This window comes from Manis javanica, chromosome 2 (assembly GCF_040802235.1).
Source record: "Manis javanica isolate MJ-LG chromosome 2, MJ_LKY, whole genome shotgun sequence".
NCBI lineage: Eukaryota > Metazoa > Chordata > Mammalia > Pholidota > Manidae > Manis > Manis javanica.
In genome coordinates, this window is record NC_133157.1 from 9,821,701 (window position 1) to 9,836,960 (window position 15,260).

General features: G+C 40.6%; 1 protein-coding gene across 6 annotated transcripts in view; it reads left to right on the plus strand.

The window, feature by feature from the left end:
• The first annotated feature begins 245 nt into the window (after nucleotides 1-245).
• GOLGA1 (golgin A1) overlaps nucleotides 246-15,260 on the plus strand; it is a 41,963-nt gene continuing 26,948 nt past the window's right edge. The window contains exons 1-10 of one of the 6 annotated variants that reach the window (XM_037008173.2): nucleotides 246-510; nucleotides 1,303-1,352; nucleotides 2,288-2,520; nucleotides 4,541-4,631; nucleotides 6,622-6,696; nucleotides 7,594-7,691; nucleotides 9,135-9,167; nucleotides 11,454-11,582; nucleotides 11,907-12,076; nucleotides 12,543-12,654. In XM_037008173.2, coding sequence (XP_036864068.2) covers nucleotides 2,386-2,520; nucleotides 4,541-4,631; nucleotides 6,622-6,696; nucleotides 7,594-7,691; nucleotides 9,135-9,167; nucleotides 11,454-11,582; nucleotides 11,907-12,076; nucleotides 12,543-12,654 — 843 coding nt within the window. In that variant the 5' untranslated portion in view covers nucleotides 246-510; nucleotides 1,303-1,352; nucleotides 2,288-2,385. Of the gene's footprint in view, nucleotides 1,353-2,212; nucleotides 2,521-4,540; nucleotides 4,632-6,621; nucleotides 6,697-7,593; nucleotides 7,692-9,134; nucleotides 9,168-11,453; nucleotides 11,583-11,906; nucleotides 12,077-12,542; nucleotides 12,655-15,260 lie in introns of all 6 variants that reach the window. The other 5 variants (XM_037008172.2, XM_073224615.1, XM_037008175.2 and 2 more) reach the window with 5 other exon arrangements.

Genomic DNA, 15,260 nt, shown 5'->3' on the forward strand with positions numbered 1-15,260 from the left:
GGTACGGACTTGCAGTGGTCGCCTAGTACCGTGACAGACGACTGTGCGCGGGGTGCAGTGGGATTAGGGAAGAATGGAAGCTCCGCGCTAGCCTGCGGAGCCACGGCCCAGGTAAGCAGACGCAGGTCCCATCGCTCCTCCCACTCGCCCAGCTCCGCGCCGCCCCCTTTAAAAATAGCAGAAGAAAGGTTTGGTCCCATATAGTCTTTGCTGCAGGTCGGCAGCGGGCTGACGTGGCAGGCGGGCAGGAGGGAACGACCCGCCTCCGCGCCCTCCAGCAGATCCGCTTCAACCGCCACTCGCAAGCTCGCGCCGCCGGCGGCAGAGACCACGCGCAAGCGCATGCGTGCGGCAAAAGGGCCCCCGCGCGCAGCCACTTCCGGTGCGCTGGGGACGTGGGTTTCCGGGTCGCTGCTCTGCTAGCTGGCGGGCCGAGGGGCTGGTGACGCGGGCCGGCGCTCAAGAGAAGCTCCGGAGGCGGGGCTCTGCCCGCTACCCAGAGAGCCGCAGGTGCGCGGGCTGGGGCCGGAGACGCGAGCAGGCCCCTCGTTTTCCCGGTGGCCTCGGTCTGTCCCCAAAGCGGCCCGGCCGCCGTTGCCCCAGACCCGAGACGGGGGGCGGGACCGGGGTGCTAAAAGGAGGATGTTGCGGGCTGCCGGGCATGGGAGTCTGGAGCCTGGGGTGTCGGAGTACCCCTCTGCGCGACCTTGGACAAGTCACTCCTCTCTGAATCTGTTTCCTTGCTGTCAAAAGGGAGAGATCTTGGGTCCCCTCCCTTTTCGACAGTCCAAGCACGGGCGGGTCTGGAAGGATCTTGTGTGAGTGGGATCCAAACTGCCTTGGCAGTCTCCCTGGGCGTTAGGCAGCTTTTACCTAACTTAGCCATCGTTTTCCTCAGCGACTTTCTTAGTGTGAATCAAGGCTCTCTGACTAGACAACCCAAGGTCTAGCCAGGTAAACAATGTGAATGTCAGACTCAACTGAGAAATAAATGCTGGCCCTGTGAACTTGCTTTGCTCAGGGCTCCCAAGGCAAAGTGAATTGTGGCACCTTCTGCATTAGGAGATTCCACCCTCTGTACCTGTAAGTGAAGCTCTTAGGCTTAATCACAAATGCAAAGGAGACTAAGGAGTAGGAAGGTAGCCCATTGAGGATCGTGGAAGTGACAGGTTTCTCTCCCATACCCTCCTCTCCCCCCTACCCCAAGTTTTTCTACCTTCTTCCACTTCCACGGCCTCCCAACAGTTAGACCTTATGGTTGAATGGAAATATCCAGTGCCTTTTATCTTTGTCTTCATGCAGGACAGGATGCTTTGACCTCCAGGCCATTTTAAATCTAATAGATGAGCCAGGTGAGTAGGTGGTTTACAGACATTGAAGATAAAGTTTTTGGAGAATTGTTCAGACTTAAACGGACAGTCTTAAGTGGTAAGAAGTTATTTATAGATCACAAAACATGAAAAGTTAAGGTTGGAACCAGGTTATTAATGTTTTATACACCATTGAGAGGAACAGACATTTCAATCACATGTTAAATAGCGTGCAAAATATTCTGAGGAAAAAGAAACTGATTTGAGGTAATTTTAATCATCCTGAAAAGAACCACAAAGCATTTCCGTGAAATGTTTAAGGAAATCTGATATTTGTACAATGTAGTTAGTTATCTGGCCTGCCTATTTTTTTCTCGGTTGTCAGCTTTTTCTAGTAAACAGTTGATTGCAAACCATCCTATAACATTAGAATGTTACACCTTCCCCTGTATTGAGTTACATGTTTTTGTTTTTATCTTATAAAACAAACAACAAAACCCCCAATCCACTGGTTAAACTCAATATTGGGGGAAGGATTCAGGAACATGATGTGATGTTACTGTTTGCCCTGGGAAATTATTCTAAATGTGTTATATGCCATAGCCAATGTAGTGTAATTAAAAAAAGAAAAAAGCAAACTTGTGAGTCAGAGTCCTGGGTTCAAATACCAGCCCTGCCACTTAGCCATACAATCTTTGGCAGGTTACTTCATGTACTCCAAACTAGATTTCCTTATCTGTGTGTACAAAGCACCTGACTGCTTTTTAAACGTTTGGTAATTGTGTTCTAATAAGTGTGCATGCAAAATTATGAAACTTGAATTTTGAAACCTGAAGCTTAAAATAACTCAGATGTGAAATCTCTCCAATGTTTAACTTAGAGCTCTTTCATCTGATTTATAGATACAGTGTTGCCATAAGCCCTTTGCTTACATTGAAATGGGAATGCAGCTAGCTTGGATGTCTGGAACTTTTTAGGCACTGGTCTCTGAATTCCTGTTTGCTGGACTAAGGATTAAGGTCTACTGTGGTGGTTGAAAAGCTGGTCATCAGTGCAGGATAGCCATACTGCAAAAATGTTTGCAAAACTAAAGAAGAAAATTGCAGAAGAGACTGCTGTCACCCAGAGGCCAGGAGGTGCTACTAGGATACCACGGTCAGTGAGCAAGGAATCGGTTGCCTCTATGGGAGCTGACTCAGGAGATGACTTCGTAAGTATCTTCTCTAGTTTTCAGTATTCAGTACAGTCAAGTATATTTTTAAAATAATATTTCAGGGAATCCCTCCAGTAAGTATTTTCCTTTAAAATTGCAAGAATATTTGTATTTTATACCTGAGTCTTCTTAGTCTGAGGTGCTCTATTTCTTTTTTCTTATTTTTGATACATTTCATGCCTTAGAATTTAAAAGCATGTCTTTAGCATATGACAGGATCCTCTAAAAGATAACTTAAAAATATATATTTATAATGCTTGGTATATGTGAGAGAATATAGGTAGCATAAATATAAAGAATAAAGCATAAAAATACAATGAGTTCTTGTTAATCTGTTGCCTATCCAAAAAAGTAGAACATTATCGATATTGTTGAAGCCTCCTGTATAATCCTTCCCAATTCCTTTTCCCCCTCCCTGTTAACCGCTCCAGTTAACCACTACCCTAAGTGTTGTATTTTTTATTCCCTTGCTTTTAAAGATACATATACATTCACAAACAATTTATTGTTCTATGTTACTTAATTTTGAACTTTATAAAACTGGTACACCGTAGTCTTCTTGGATTTTTTTTTTTACTTAGCATGTTTCTATAATGCATCTGTATTCCACGAAACTGTGGTTCATTTGTTTTTACTGCTATGTAAGATCCCGCAGTTTGACAAGGCCGCAGTCTGTCTTTTCCTGGTGATAGACACTTGAGCTATTTTCATAGTCAGATGAGTCTTCCTCCTCCTCTCTTATACTGCCAGTCTTAGGTCAGATGACGTGGCTGGAGCTATTAGGTTATTGGGATGGAACAGTAAGGTTGCCAGATCTAAATCATTGGCTGGTATACGGCCCAGGAAATATAAATACACATTTGATCACCAGGCTGAAGGACATGGTACAGTTTTAATGGTGAGTTCTGTGGCAGAAGTACCTGCTTTGCCTTCAAGATGACACACTAAATGAAGTCTCTCATCTCAAATGAACTCGAGATACAGAGGTTGGCCTGAATTCATACTTTTCTTTGAGACTTCTAAAGTCATCTGTTGAACTTACTATGTATACATTCTGATCCTCACTCCCTATCTCCAGATCCTTATATCCCACTGCATATATTTCTTCAACCAGATGCCTTTCCTCTGGTTTCTCAAATTCTAAAATGGACATAATTAATTAACTCCATTTTCAGATGTGTACCATCACCTGCCAAGTCGCCAGCAAGAAACCTTGGAGGCATTTTAGACCCTTCCTTCCGTCATATCCTTGCATGCAGTCAGTCAGCAGTATTTTGGCTTCCATCTCCTAAATATCTCAAACTTGCTCTCTCTACTCCATTTACTGGTAGTACATTTACTTCCTTTTTATTTCAGGCTGTCTTTCTTTCTTGGACAAATGTGGTAACTTAATCTGTGCTCCCTGCCTCCAGTAACTCCCCAAAGCAGATTTGTTCATGTCTCTCCAATGCTTGAAGCTCCTCAGTGGCTTCCCTGTCTTTGATGTCTCATTAATATGCTGACTGTTGAGTGCATATTATCTGCTAAAGTCTTTGATTCATTGTGGATGACAATACCGAAACTTTTCCAGCGTCAGTGATAGATTCTTCATCACAGACCGTTTTGATACTTCGCTAAACTACCTTCCCCCCTTTATCCCAGGGTTTTACCTTTGGAAAAATAAACTGCTTCCCTTTTTTATTACTGAAAATATGTTTTATATTGTATATTTGGTGTAGTATAATTGTAGTGGATTTGTTTACCATCATTTATTCCCATAGCATGTATGCACACAGACACATGTAATTTATCTGTTTAGCATCTTATAGCTCCTTCCCATTATAGGGAAGATAGTGTTCCTTTTATTTTACAGGTAGAGAAGCTAGGGCCTAGGTATGTTAAAAAGCTTTCCAATGACCACAGTTAAAGTGTTACCAAACCTAAAAGAAAGGTTGTCACTTTCCGATTCAGTACTGCAGTCTTACACTGCTGAAAACCCATGTATGAATCCACCCTCCTCTTGTGTCTGTCTGAACAGGCTTCTGATGGTAGCAGTTCCAGAGAGGATCTTTCGTCTCAGCTTTTGAGAAGGAATGAACAGATACGGAAGTTAGAGGCCAGACTTTCTGGTATGTCCAAGAATTCATAAAACCAAACAGAAAATTTGTTTTGGCTGACCCTTTCACCCTATAAAATAGCCATTTAACATAACCTTATAGTTATTTTGACATATTTTGATCTTGGTCAAAAAGGAGCAATTTACATCCCCATTTTTCCCTTCTTTTGTTAGTGTACTAAATAGTAGAAATTCAAAACTGAGTTTTAAGGTTTAAAAAAAAAAACTTACATTTTCTGCTCCTGAGGTTTCTAGCCATGGATATGAAAGGTATTAAAAGTATATGTAGAATAGATTTGACCATCTTTCATCCGTTAGCATAGTTTGCTTTAGATGAGGAGTAGGGAGTAATAGTTACAGATACTAGATTCTTCAGCACCAGAGAAAGCTTGGTGCCATGTTGCCATTTGCTACAGCTACATGTCAACTCTAAGTGTCGTTCTGGGTCTTTGAGCCACTTTTCAGTGACATTTCTAACTTCAACACTTACATAAAAGCTATAACTCTCATTATATCCTTTGTGTGCAGTTTACAATTTATGCAACTCCCGTTATATCTTTTGCCTTCACAGGGCATGATATGATAGAGTTGTGAGTTCTTATTCTGGTTTCTGTCAGTGGATACATTTTGAAAGCTTCATCTTGTGAAGTGGTCAGTGGCTTCTGTGTTTCTTTTTGTCCCTTGGCCTTATGCCTATTTTGTTGCAGTGAAAGCAACACACTACAAAAGTCATCAAATTGTATGTGTGATATTTGTGTTTGTGTAGTTACCAAAGGCCACTCATATAGCTCACAGGTACCAGTTAGCCAGTCATCTCATTAGGTCTTCACTGTAGCCTTACAGGCTCAATGAGGTTAAAAATCACACAATAGGTGGTAGAGGAGGCGTCCAAACCCAGATATCTTAATGTTAGAGTCCATATTCTTAACTGCAGTCTGCTTTAAACTCAACTGTTAACTATCCTGTTGCCCCTACCTGTATAAACAAGGTCAGCTTGCAGAGGTGAAATGGCTTTATACTTGTTTAATCTTGGGTAGAAAATTATACAATATACCTTCCCCAGTATAGAAGGAAGAATAGTTCAGGCTTGACTTTTGTCTCAAGAAGGGACAGGAAAGAGAACTGACGTTTACTGAGCCCACCTACATCCTGGGTATTTTCCTACAGACTCACTGTGAATCCTGGTAACAACAATAGTGGCTACTTTTTATTGAGCACTGTGTGCCAGGTGCTTAGGCCTAGAGAACACTGGTTTATTACCCAAGGCATATAAAACAGTTTATTATCAAATGCATCCTCTGAAGTAGGTACAGTTGATATTACCATTTTGATAAGTGAAGAATCTAATACTTAGAATCAGTTATTTTCTTAACATCTCTCAGCACAGGACTGGGAGAGGTAGGATTTAAACTAAAGTGTGTCTACTTTTCTACTGTGGTCTCTTCTTTGGCCCCCCCATCGCCCAGAAAATGAATTCACCTTCAATATAGCATAGGAAGTTCAGTTCCCGTGTAGGAAGGAAGCTGACTTTTTAGAGAAATAAGTACTTTCATGGAAAAGGCAGTACTGTGATAAGGTGTTTGCTATTGCCCTGACCACTGTGACACAGTTATATGACTAGAAGTGAGCTGCTTATGTAGTAAGTTCCCTGATCTGCTGCTGAGGAAATGAAAACTGAGATTTGAAATTTAAGTAACGAGATAATACCGGTTTTCAGTGCAGGGCATTTTTGATGACTAGACCAGGCCCAGTTCTTGTCCTTTTTCCAGGCTAAACAAACCTGCCTGTGTGTATTCACTGTTTACACTGTGGATAGTTTGTGCTTTACCTGTTTGCCTGTGTTGTTCGTTGTTAATGGGAGGCTGTCTGCCTAGCTCTCCTTAACAGGTATGGTTTTCAGATTGAGAAAATCATCATCATTTTCATTCATTTTTTTTGTTTAATTAACTTCCTTTCCTGATGTTTGTCCATTCCTGGTATGTGCGTCACCCACCTCACCCAAGACTATGCTGAACAGGTCCGAAACTTGCAGAAGATAAAAGAGAAGCTTGAAATTGCATTAGAAAAACACCAGGATTGTACGTATTTTTTTTCCTGCTTTTTTATTAATCTTCTCAGAGCTTAGTTTTTTGAAATGAAACAATAGCATGTGATTAAGTTTGTCCCTCATCATAGCTCAAATCTTTATAAGTAGTGTATTTCTTAATCATGTTGAAATAACATTTGTCTGATATTTATAAGTGTACAACTCATGTTGCCTTATGGGCATGCTCCTTAGGAGGATGGTCATTATTTGGAACAGCTTGTCTCCATCCAATTGACCAGTTTATTGGCTGCCCTTAGATTTCAGTAAAATCTAGTGCCTGGCCCTTGGGCCTGGATTAGGAGACTTTGGTTCGAGCTGCTATGCTCAGTAACAGGCGGACGTCCCTACCTGTCACCACTCCTCCAACAATGGGACCCACACTGCATTTAGTCTACCCTAAGTCCTGTGTTCTCCTTTGAGCTCAGTCCAAGAAAGATGCAACAGAAAGAGAAAGGTATTTTCTGTTGTCTTCTTAATTTTTAAAAGAAAAGAAAGTTTTTTTTGCCTTGGTTTGATTTCTGTTTTTGTTTTTAATTCTGATAAAGTGGTGGTAGCCACCACTTAGCAACTGCATTGGTGTTTTCTGGCTACCTATTTAACTCAAGTGTTGTATCCTAGTACCATTTAAAAAGTTACCTTTGGCATTTACCTATATGTATATATTTGACTATTACAGAAAAAAAAAAAAAACAGGAAACACACAAAAAACTGATCTATTACTAAGATTCTGGGAAAGTCAAGATAGATCAGGTTTTTCCCAGTTTCATAATCCACTTCCATGACCATGATCTTTTTTGTTAGATGACAATTGTAAATTAATCACATGGGCTATTTGTCATGCCGTATCTGAAATATTTCCATATCTCAAATAGAGCCTCTTTGTTAACAGCTTCCATGCGGAAATTTCAAGAGCAGAATGAAACATTCCAGGCCAACAGAGCCAAAATGGCAGAAGGACTGGCTTTGGCATTAGCCAGAAAGGACCAGGTATTTTGTATGTGACCCTGCCCAAGACTGGTGAAAAGATTTCACTTAGTGACATGATTTAAAAATCATAACAAAAACCTGGTAGAAAATACTTACAGGCTAGGAGAAAATATTTACAGGCTAGGAGAAAAGAAATGCTATATATGTTTTTTTAGATTTCATCTGGCCGTATGGTGGGTAGTCATCGAGAAAGTTTATAATCATGAAATTGGTCCAGAATGTGAGAGTTTCTGCAACCGTGTAACTTTGTAAAGTGGAGAAGGAAAATAGTATGTCTATAATCTGGTGGCAAGTCCCAAGATGAGGAAAAAGGTCTTGTCCTCTAAAAACCTGTCTCAAAGCCTAGACCGCAAACACTTGCGTTTTGTGGTGGAGAAGGTGCTGTCAAACTAGCCATCATCCATGATGTACATAGTTCTTAAAATTTATCTTCCCAAGTTTCTTCAACCCCAGCCAGCTAGACAGAAAGGAATTCCTAAAATCTCATCAGAACCATCCATCGAAAGATGCTGACAAATCGAAAGAATGACAGTAAGAAAGAAAAACAGTTCTATTAATGGCTCTTATAATAATTATGAAGTATATTTTGTTCAATGACATTTTAAATTTAAGAGAAGTATCAAGATATAATGAGAATCCTGATGTATTAAGACTGTCAATTTATTGTATTTCATATAAGAAAATTTATAATTTGTTTCAGCTATACTACAGTAGGTAGGGCAGTTGGTTGGTATGTTTGAAAGTGTGTACTAGTCATCTAGGACATTTACTAGCCAGAGAAAAACATTCACCAATACTTAGTGGATAACTATGGTATAAGTGTATATTAATTAAGATATAATCCAAAATTGTTGGGTTCTGATTGTAGGCACTTGGGATATGGTCTTTTGTACCAATGGTTATTTTTTGCCCTGTTCTCTGATTTGTGAATAAGGGGCATAATCCCTTTCCTTTAACTTGCACCAGGCAGCATAAAGTATATTGGTAAAATCAAGATAAGAAGGAAGGTTATTATCAGGGGCTATTGAAGACTCCATTCCTTCAGCAAATTAATTTCTAAACATCAATTGAAGTTACCATTTCAAATGGTCCCAGCTACTTGCTCCCAAAAAATAATAGTACTCATGGGAAAACACTCTGAGGAAGCTGAAAAGCTGCACCAGAACAGCAGGTAGAGCTTTGTCAGGTGCTCTGCTCAGCAGACATCTGCAGGCTTAAATTTATGTTCTAGAGTTTTATAAAGGGTTCATTTTCTTCTCCTTTTAGGACTCTTGGCTTTCATAAATTAAGCCAACTTCACGGATTTTTTTAATTTGCTGTTCTGTTTCGTTGCTTTTGAGGGGGAGTTAGGTTGTTTTGTTTTAATTTTGTTTAATATCTGAAAATCTTGATATTACTGATACTCTTCCCCGGAAACTATACTTTTTTGTTGTTTTGTTTTAGGAATGGTCAGAAAAAATGGATTACCTTGAAAAGGTCAGTCCCTCTTTATTTTTGTCTCATCATGGACATGGGTCTCCTTAGGGGCTGGGAAAATGGTTTCTCCAGTACCCAGTGTACTGATTACTGTAGCACCTCTTGGAAGCAGGGTACTGGATGATTAGACACTGACTTGAAAAGCTCATGTCTTCCCTTTGTTGGTGGGCATGCTGGATACCTATTGTTTGTCCCTCACAAGATGCTCTCCGCCTCTCATCTTCCTCTGTGGGCCCGAAGGCTGAGAGGAACTGCGTCAGCAGGGCTCCATTGCCTTCCGGCTTTGAATTGGGTTCTGCCAGTGGGGAACACCAAGAATGTGGTTGGGATGTTTATTTCTCCAGCCTTCTTCATGCGGTATCGCCTCAGGTTAGCTGTATCCCACGGCCAAAAGTTACAGCTCCAGTTTGGTTTACCTTTGGTTTTCCCTCTTGACATAGTTTCTCTTCCTGGGTTTCTTGTGACCTCATCATCCCTTTGCTCCTTCGCCCCTTCATGCTCAGCTATCGGTAGCACATTATCTCTTGGCTTTCTTACCCCACCGACAATTTTGAAAAGTCCCTTTATTAAAATCTCTGAAAATACCTAATTTGAGTCTGCCATGTATTTCCTACTGGGGTCCTGATTGACACTGTGGTAACACTAGGTATGTTACCTAATTTTGAGGGGAAGGAGGGCATTTCTCAAGGCTCAACATTGAGCAGATACAAGAACCTCTTGGCTACACACAGATGAGGAAAACTGATTATTCTAGCACCATAGCTTGTGCAACACTGTGTGGGTGCCTAACGTAATGTATTCCTGGTGCCCAGACATGAACAGGAAAATGAAATTCCAAACCCACAATTAGAAAAACACTTTAATTAGTTAATCTATTTTTTCCTCTTTTTTTTTATTAAGGTATCATTGGTACACAGTCTTACGAAGGTTTCACGTGAGCAACATGGTTTCAACATTCACCCATATTATCAAGTCTCCCCCACCGACACCCCATTGCAATCACTATCTATCAGTGTAGTCAGATGTTACAGAGTCATTACTTATCTTCTCCAGAAAAACACTTTAACTTAAAATAATCAATAGTTAGCTTCCACAGCCTGAATTATATGCTGCTACCCACTTAATTCCTTGTTTTCATGGAGTACTCCTAAATTACTCTTTATGGTAGAAAAATTATTTCTTAGATGATATATTCAGTTGCAAAATATACTTACTGTTAATTTTATTAAGCAGATTGAATTTATTATTGCTCCATTCTTGGGATAAAACACAAAAGTTAAACCAGTGATTTTCTTTTGGTGCTCTGTAGAAACGTGATTATCAAGCTATCCAAATGCTTTAACATATTTATGTAAGGAAAGAATTACAGAAAAGTTAAGCCGTCTCCCAGAGAAACGTGTGTTTTAGAAAAAAAATCTCTAAACATGGTGCTAATGGTGATTTCCTTAAGTGTGAGATATGGGTTAGGTTAAAATTTTCTTGTCTTAAAAAAAACTCTTAAGATAGTAACAATTGAAATTCTCATTGGACTATTTTTTTATCTTTTAAAATTATGGTGAAGGGGGATCCGTTGAACTAAATAAAACCTCTTTCAGTTCAGTAAGGGAACTCTTTTTCTCCCCTACCACCGCCCCCCCAACAAAGGAGCGGGTGGGAAATATTTTAGACTGGGAAAGAGTAATGAGACATTCATGCAGGTCTGTGATGCCATTGTGACTCTTGAAAGTGTTGTTTTTAGACTTTTAATTTCCTTTCAATCAAGAATTGGAAACTGCAATAGGGTTTGTCTTTGAGAGAATCTATCTTGGGAAGCTGTCATTTAGTAAATAGTAACCTGCTGACCCCAATCATGTCTAGTTTTTGTTGACTTGCTAACTGAACTTGGTAACTGAAATCAATTCTACTTAAGTACATCTAGTTCTTTAATGGCATTCCATCATACTCCAGTTACTGTTGTTCAGACAGTTCAGTGTGTCACTTAGAATAGATGTGTAAAATGGGTATCCGGAATTGCTGATCACATTTAAGAACTTTAAGTGTTAAGTAATTATTGCTCTTGTTCCCCTTATTCACAGCTGTCATTTAAAAAACATTTATTTTTAACTTAAAAGAACTTGTGGGTAATGCCATATAGGTCATATTACTGTAAAGCTTCCTATTATCAATTTAGTATTGTCCACTGACAAGAGATTTCCTTAAGATTTTCCTTTATTCAGAATTCTGCTTACATAATATGGATTTCTAATGTCTTAGTGACCTTAGTTGATGTCATCTTCTTCCAAATAGGAGAAGAGGTTTCTGACAGCTCAGTTACAGGAGATGAAGAACCAGAGTTTGAATCTTTTTCAAAGGAGAGATGAAATGGATGAATTAGAGGGATTCCAGCAGCAGGAACTAAGTAAAGTCAAACACATGGTGCGCATTATTGTTTTAGTAGCTAAATGCTGAATAGATGATTAATTACTCTGATTTTGCTAGTCATCACTCTCTCATTGCTGATAAACATGCCCTAGTAGTCTTTGACATTAATCCCATTTGTGTTTTTCAGTTTATTAAAATGGAAGAGTTCTGTTTGAAATCTATTGCCTTTTCCTTCTCTTTCTTTTTTAACTACTGGGCATATAAAGCCCCATATAAGGTCACAGAAAATGTTGTAAAAGTTTGGTTTATTTGTCCAGATTTTAAAAATATATATATTTTTTAATAATTGTCCAGTGAAACTTTTTATCTTTGTAACAGCTTTTAAAAAAAGAAGAAAGTCTGGGGAAAATGGAGCAAGAGTTGGAGGCACGAACCAGAGAACTTCTTCACACCCAGGAGGAGTTGCTGACCTCTAGTCAGCTGTCCTCAGACCTTCGCGGGAAGCTAGAGGAGTTGCAGAGACACTACTCGACGCTGGAAGAGCAGAGGTTCTCGCTTGGTCTGTGGGGCCCGCGGGAAGAGGTGTCAGTGTAGCTCCAGCTCTAGCCCACCTGCCTTTCCTACTGCTCATTTCAATCCCTCTCTGATCTCAGTCCTGACAGACATTTCTGGACTTATCCTTACCTCTCTAGGGCTCAGATCTCCCCCTCCCCCAAAACCCTCACTCTTCTTCACCTGCCTAACCTGAGGACCCTCCAGCCCTACCAAGCAATTCAGACTGTAAGCTGTTCAGTAACTGAAGGCAGATCAAGATTTCTCACTTAAACCTGGGTGGAATTGTTCTCTTTGGGATTCTGCTTCAGAAAGAGCCAGGAGTCTTCTCCATTGATAACCTTCACATGGCTAATGTTTGCAGCTCTGACATGTAAAGAACCATCTGTATTTTTCCTGTGCAAGAGTGTGCCTTAAATGAAATATCCAAATGTGTTTATTGTTTGCTTTGTTTCAATGAAGAGATCATGTGAAAGCTTCAAAAACAGATGCAGAAATCAAGATCACAGTCCTGGAGCAAAAAGAACAAGAGCTCCAAGCATTCATTCAGCAGCTTTCCATTGATTTGCAAAAGGTAAGTAGGGAGTGGACCTTGGTTCCTCAGATTCATGAATGGGGTAAAAACAAATTCTGTCAGAAATTTCTGCCTCAGGATGGCTGCCAAAACTTCTGTGTCTCATTGCCCTAGTTCCTGGTCTAGCTAGGCTCCATTCAGATGGAAGTGGACACACAGCTAAACAAGGATTGCTTAACAGAAGAGGTCAGCATTGTCCTGACAGGAATTCTCAAAGCACACCATTTGGTCTACTCAAATATGTCTTAAAGTACTAAATGATGTATTGAGCATAAGAAAACGTAACAGTTGTGGTTTACGTGGCCCAGTTGTACCTTTGACATACCTGGCTTTAATCCAATTTGTTCAGTACCTTTGACATACCTGGCTTTAATCCAATTTGTTCAAAAGCATATACATAATACTATAAAGATGAACAATAAAAATACTACTATTGACTGTAGTGTTTTTCAGTGGTGTGTTTCTTACCACCATTTTGAGCAGAACAATTTGTATTGTATGATTGTCCCTTACATTGCAGGACATTTAGCTTTCCTGGCCCTTAGGTTCTTAATGCCAGCAACATCCTTCAGGCATTAACAATCTGGCCCTTCTGCTCATATGACAGAATACCCCCTAGCAGGTGGTACCACAAACCCTGCCCTCAGCCCTTGAGAACTGCTAACTCCAGTGCAATGGAGACTTAGTGACATCATTACAGTACAGTAAAATTTGTGTGAACAGAAGTCTGTGTACCCCTTCCAGCTAAGTAGTAGCATACTTACAGATACCTAAATGCAAACTAAGAGAGGTCATCTACCTTGTTGAGAGTTGCAGAGTAATGGCAGAGCTGAGTTGTAACCCAAGTCTTAGTCTCAAACTCATTCTCATTCTTCTGGGCTTTGTTGCCTCACAAGGTTCACCCAGTAAATTTACCTTAACATGAATGAGTGACTATGGTAATTTCAAATTCCACTTGTTTATTGTTGGTATATAAGAAAGCATTTGACTTTTATATATTAACCTTATATCCTGCAACTTTGCTATATAGTTGCTTTTTCTGGGAGTTTTTTCGTTTATTTATTTGGATTTTCTACGTAGATGACAGTATTGAAAGGAGTAGTTTCAGGGGGCGTCCTCACTTTGTATCTGATCTTAATAGAAAAGCTTCGAGTTTCTCATCTTTAAGTATGATGTTGGCCATAGCATATTGGTGTTGAAGGCCTGAGGAAAAGCCAGAGTGGGGATGGGGACTCCATGTGGAATATGGTGCACAAGAAAACTAAACGGAAAATGGTGACTGATTTTTTTTCTGTCATTAACTTTGCCCAGCACCATGAATTATACAAGATTTGTTTTTTCTTTTGGTTTTCACTGGGAAGAGTCACCTGTATCTCTTCAAGTTCATATTACATGTAGTAGAACAAGTACAGGCTTTGGATCCAGGAGACCTAGGTTTGAGTCCTTAATCTGTCACTAAGGTGTATGTTTTTAGGCTCGTCCTTAAGTTTCATTTTCTTGTGAATGGGCAGAGTGAAGGGTGGTTGTAAGGACTAGGAGTAGTGAGAAATGCTTGCACATGCTCTGCAGACTGTAGCTGCTGCTACTGTACCCTGCTGTACCTTATTACTGTTCCATTATTAGTGAGAGAGCCGTGAAGGTGGGTCATCACAGCCAAAACTGTTTTTCTTCCCTATCACATTCTCCCTCTGTGTTCTGTGCTCTGCAAAATGTTTTCCTTCAGCTCTTCCCCTAGCTTCCTGGCCATTGTCTGTTGCCCCTTGGCACATGCTACTTTACTCAGAGTGCTAGCTCCACTCCCATCCATTTCTGTCTGGACTCCTGCTTAGGAGTCCGAATCTGATTTCCCCGAACAGTTAATCTCTTCTGCCTCTAATATCTCATAGCACCTTGTACATCCCTCTGTTGCAGCAAGATTGTATTATTTTGTAATTGTGTGTATATCTGTCTCTGCCACCAGCCTCCATGTTTCTGTGGGTCAGGAACTGTGTCTGATTGTATCCCCAGAAGAATACACATAGTATAGGCTTGATGAAAGTTTTTCGAATTATGGACTCTTGAATCTGTTCTTCAAACTTTCCTGGTACTACCTGTGTTATCACCCTTGTAAGAGTAAGAGTTCAGGAGAAGTCCTTTTCCTAAAGCCCTAGGCCCAAGTTGCTACATCTACTCCGAGAAGCGATTGGCTAGGTTCCAAGCTGACCATGTAAATCTATAGCCTGAGATGAAGCACCAGAAGCATGAGGTGAGGCAGAGTGTATGTGAGGAGGCACAAGTATTCAAGTGGGAGTAATGCCGCACAAACTTGGTGGGAGAGGAGGATGGGCATCCTCAGTGGATGCAAGGACCACTGGGGATCTAAGAACAAAGCTTCCTGGACCCTCTGCTTTGATGGTGGCCTTTGAAGGTTGGTAGAAGTTGAAGGAACAGAGTCCCAGTCTGCCGCCGCCACCACTGCCATCATTGCTAAAGAGACAGACAGAAATAAAGTGGGCTGGTGTTGGTCTGGGGCCAAGGGAGGAGGTGCGCAGTGGCTCTGCTGTGGTCCCAGTGCTCTGAGGCAGGGTGAATATTATCGCGTGTTTCAGAAGTTCTCTATTCAGCCA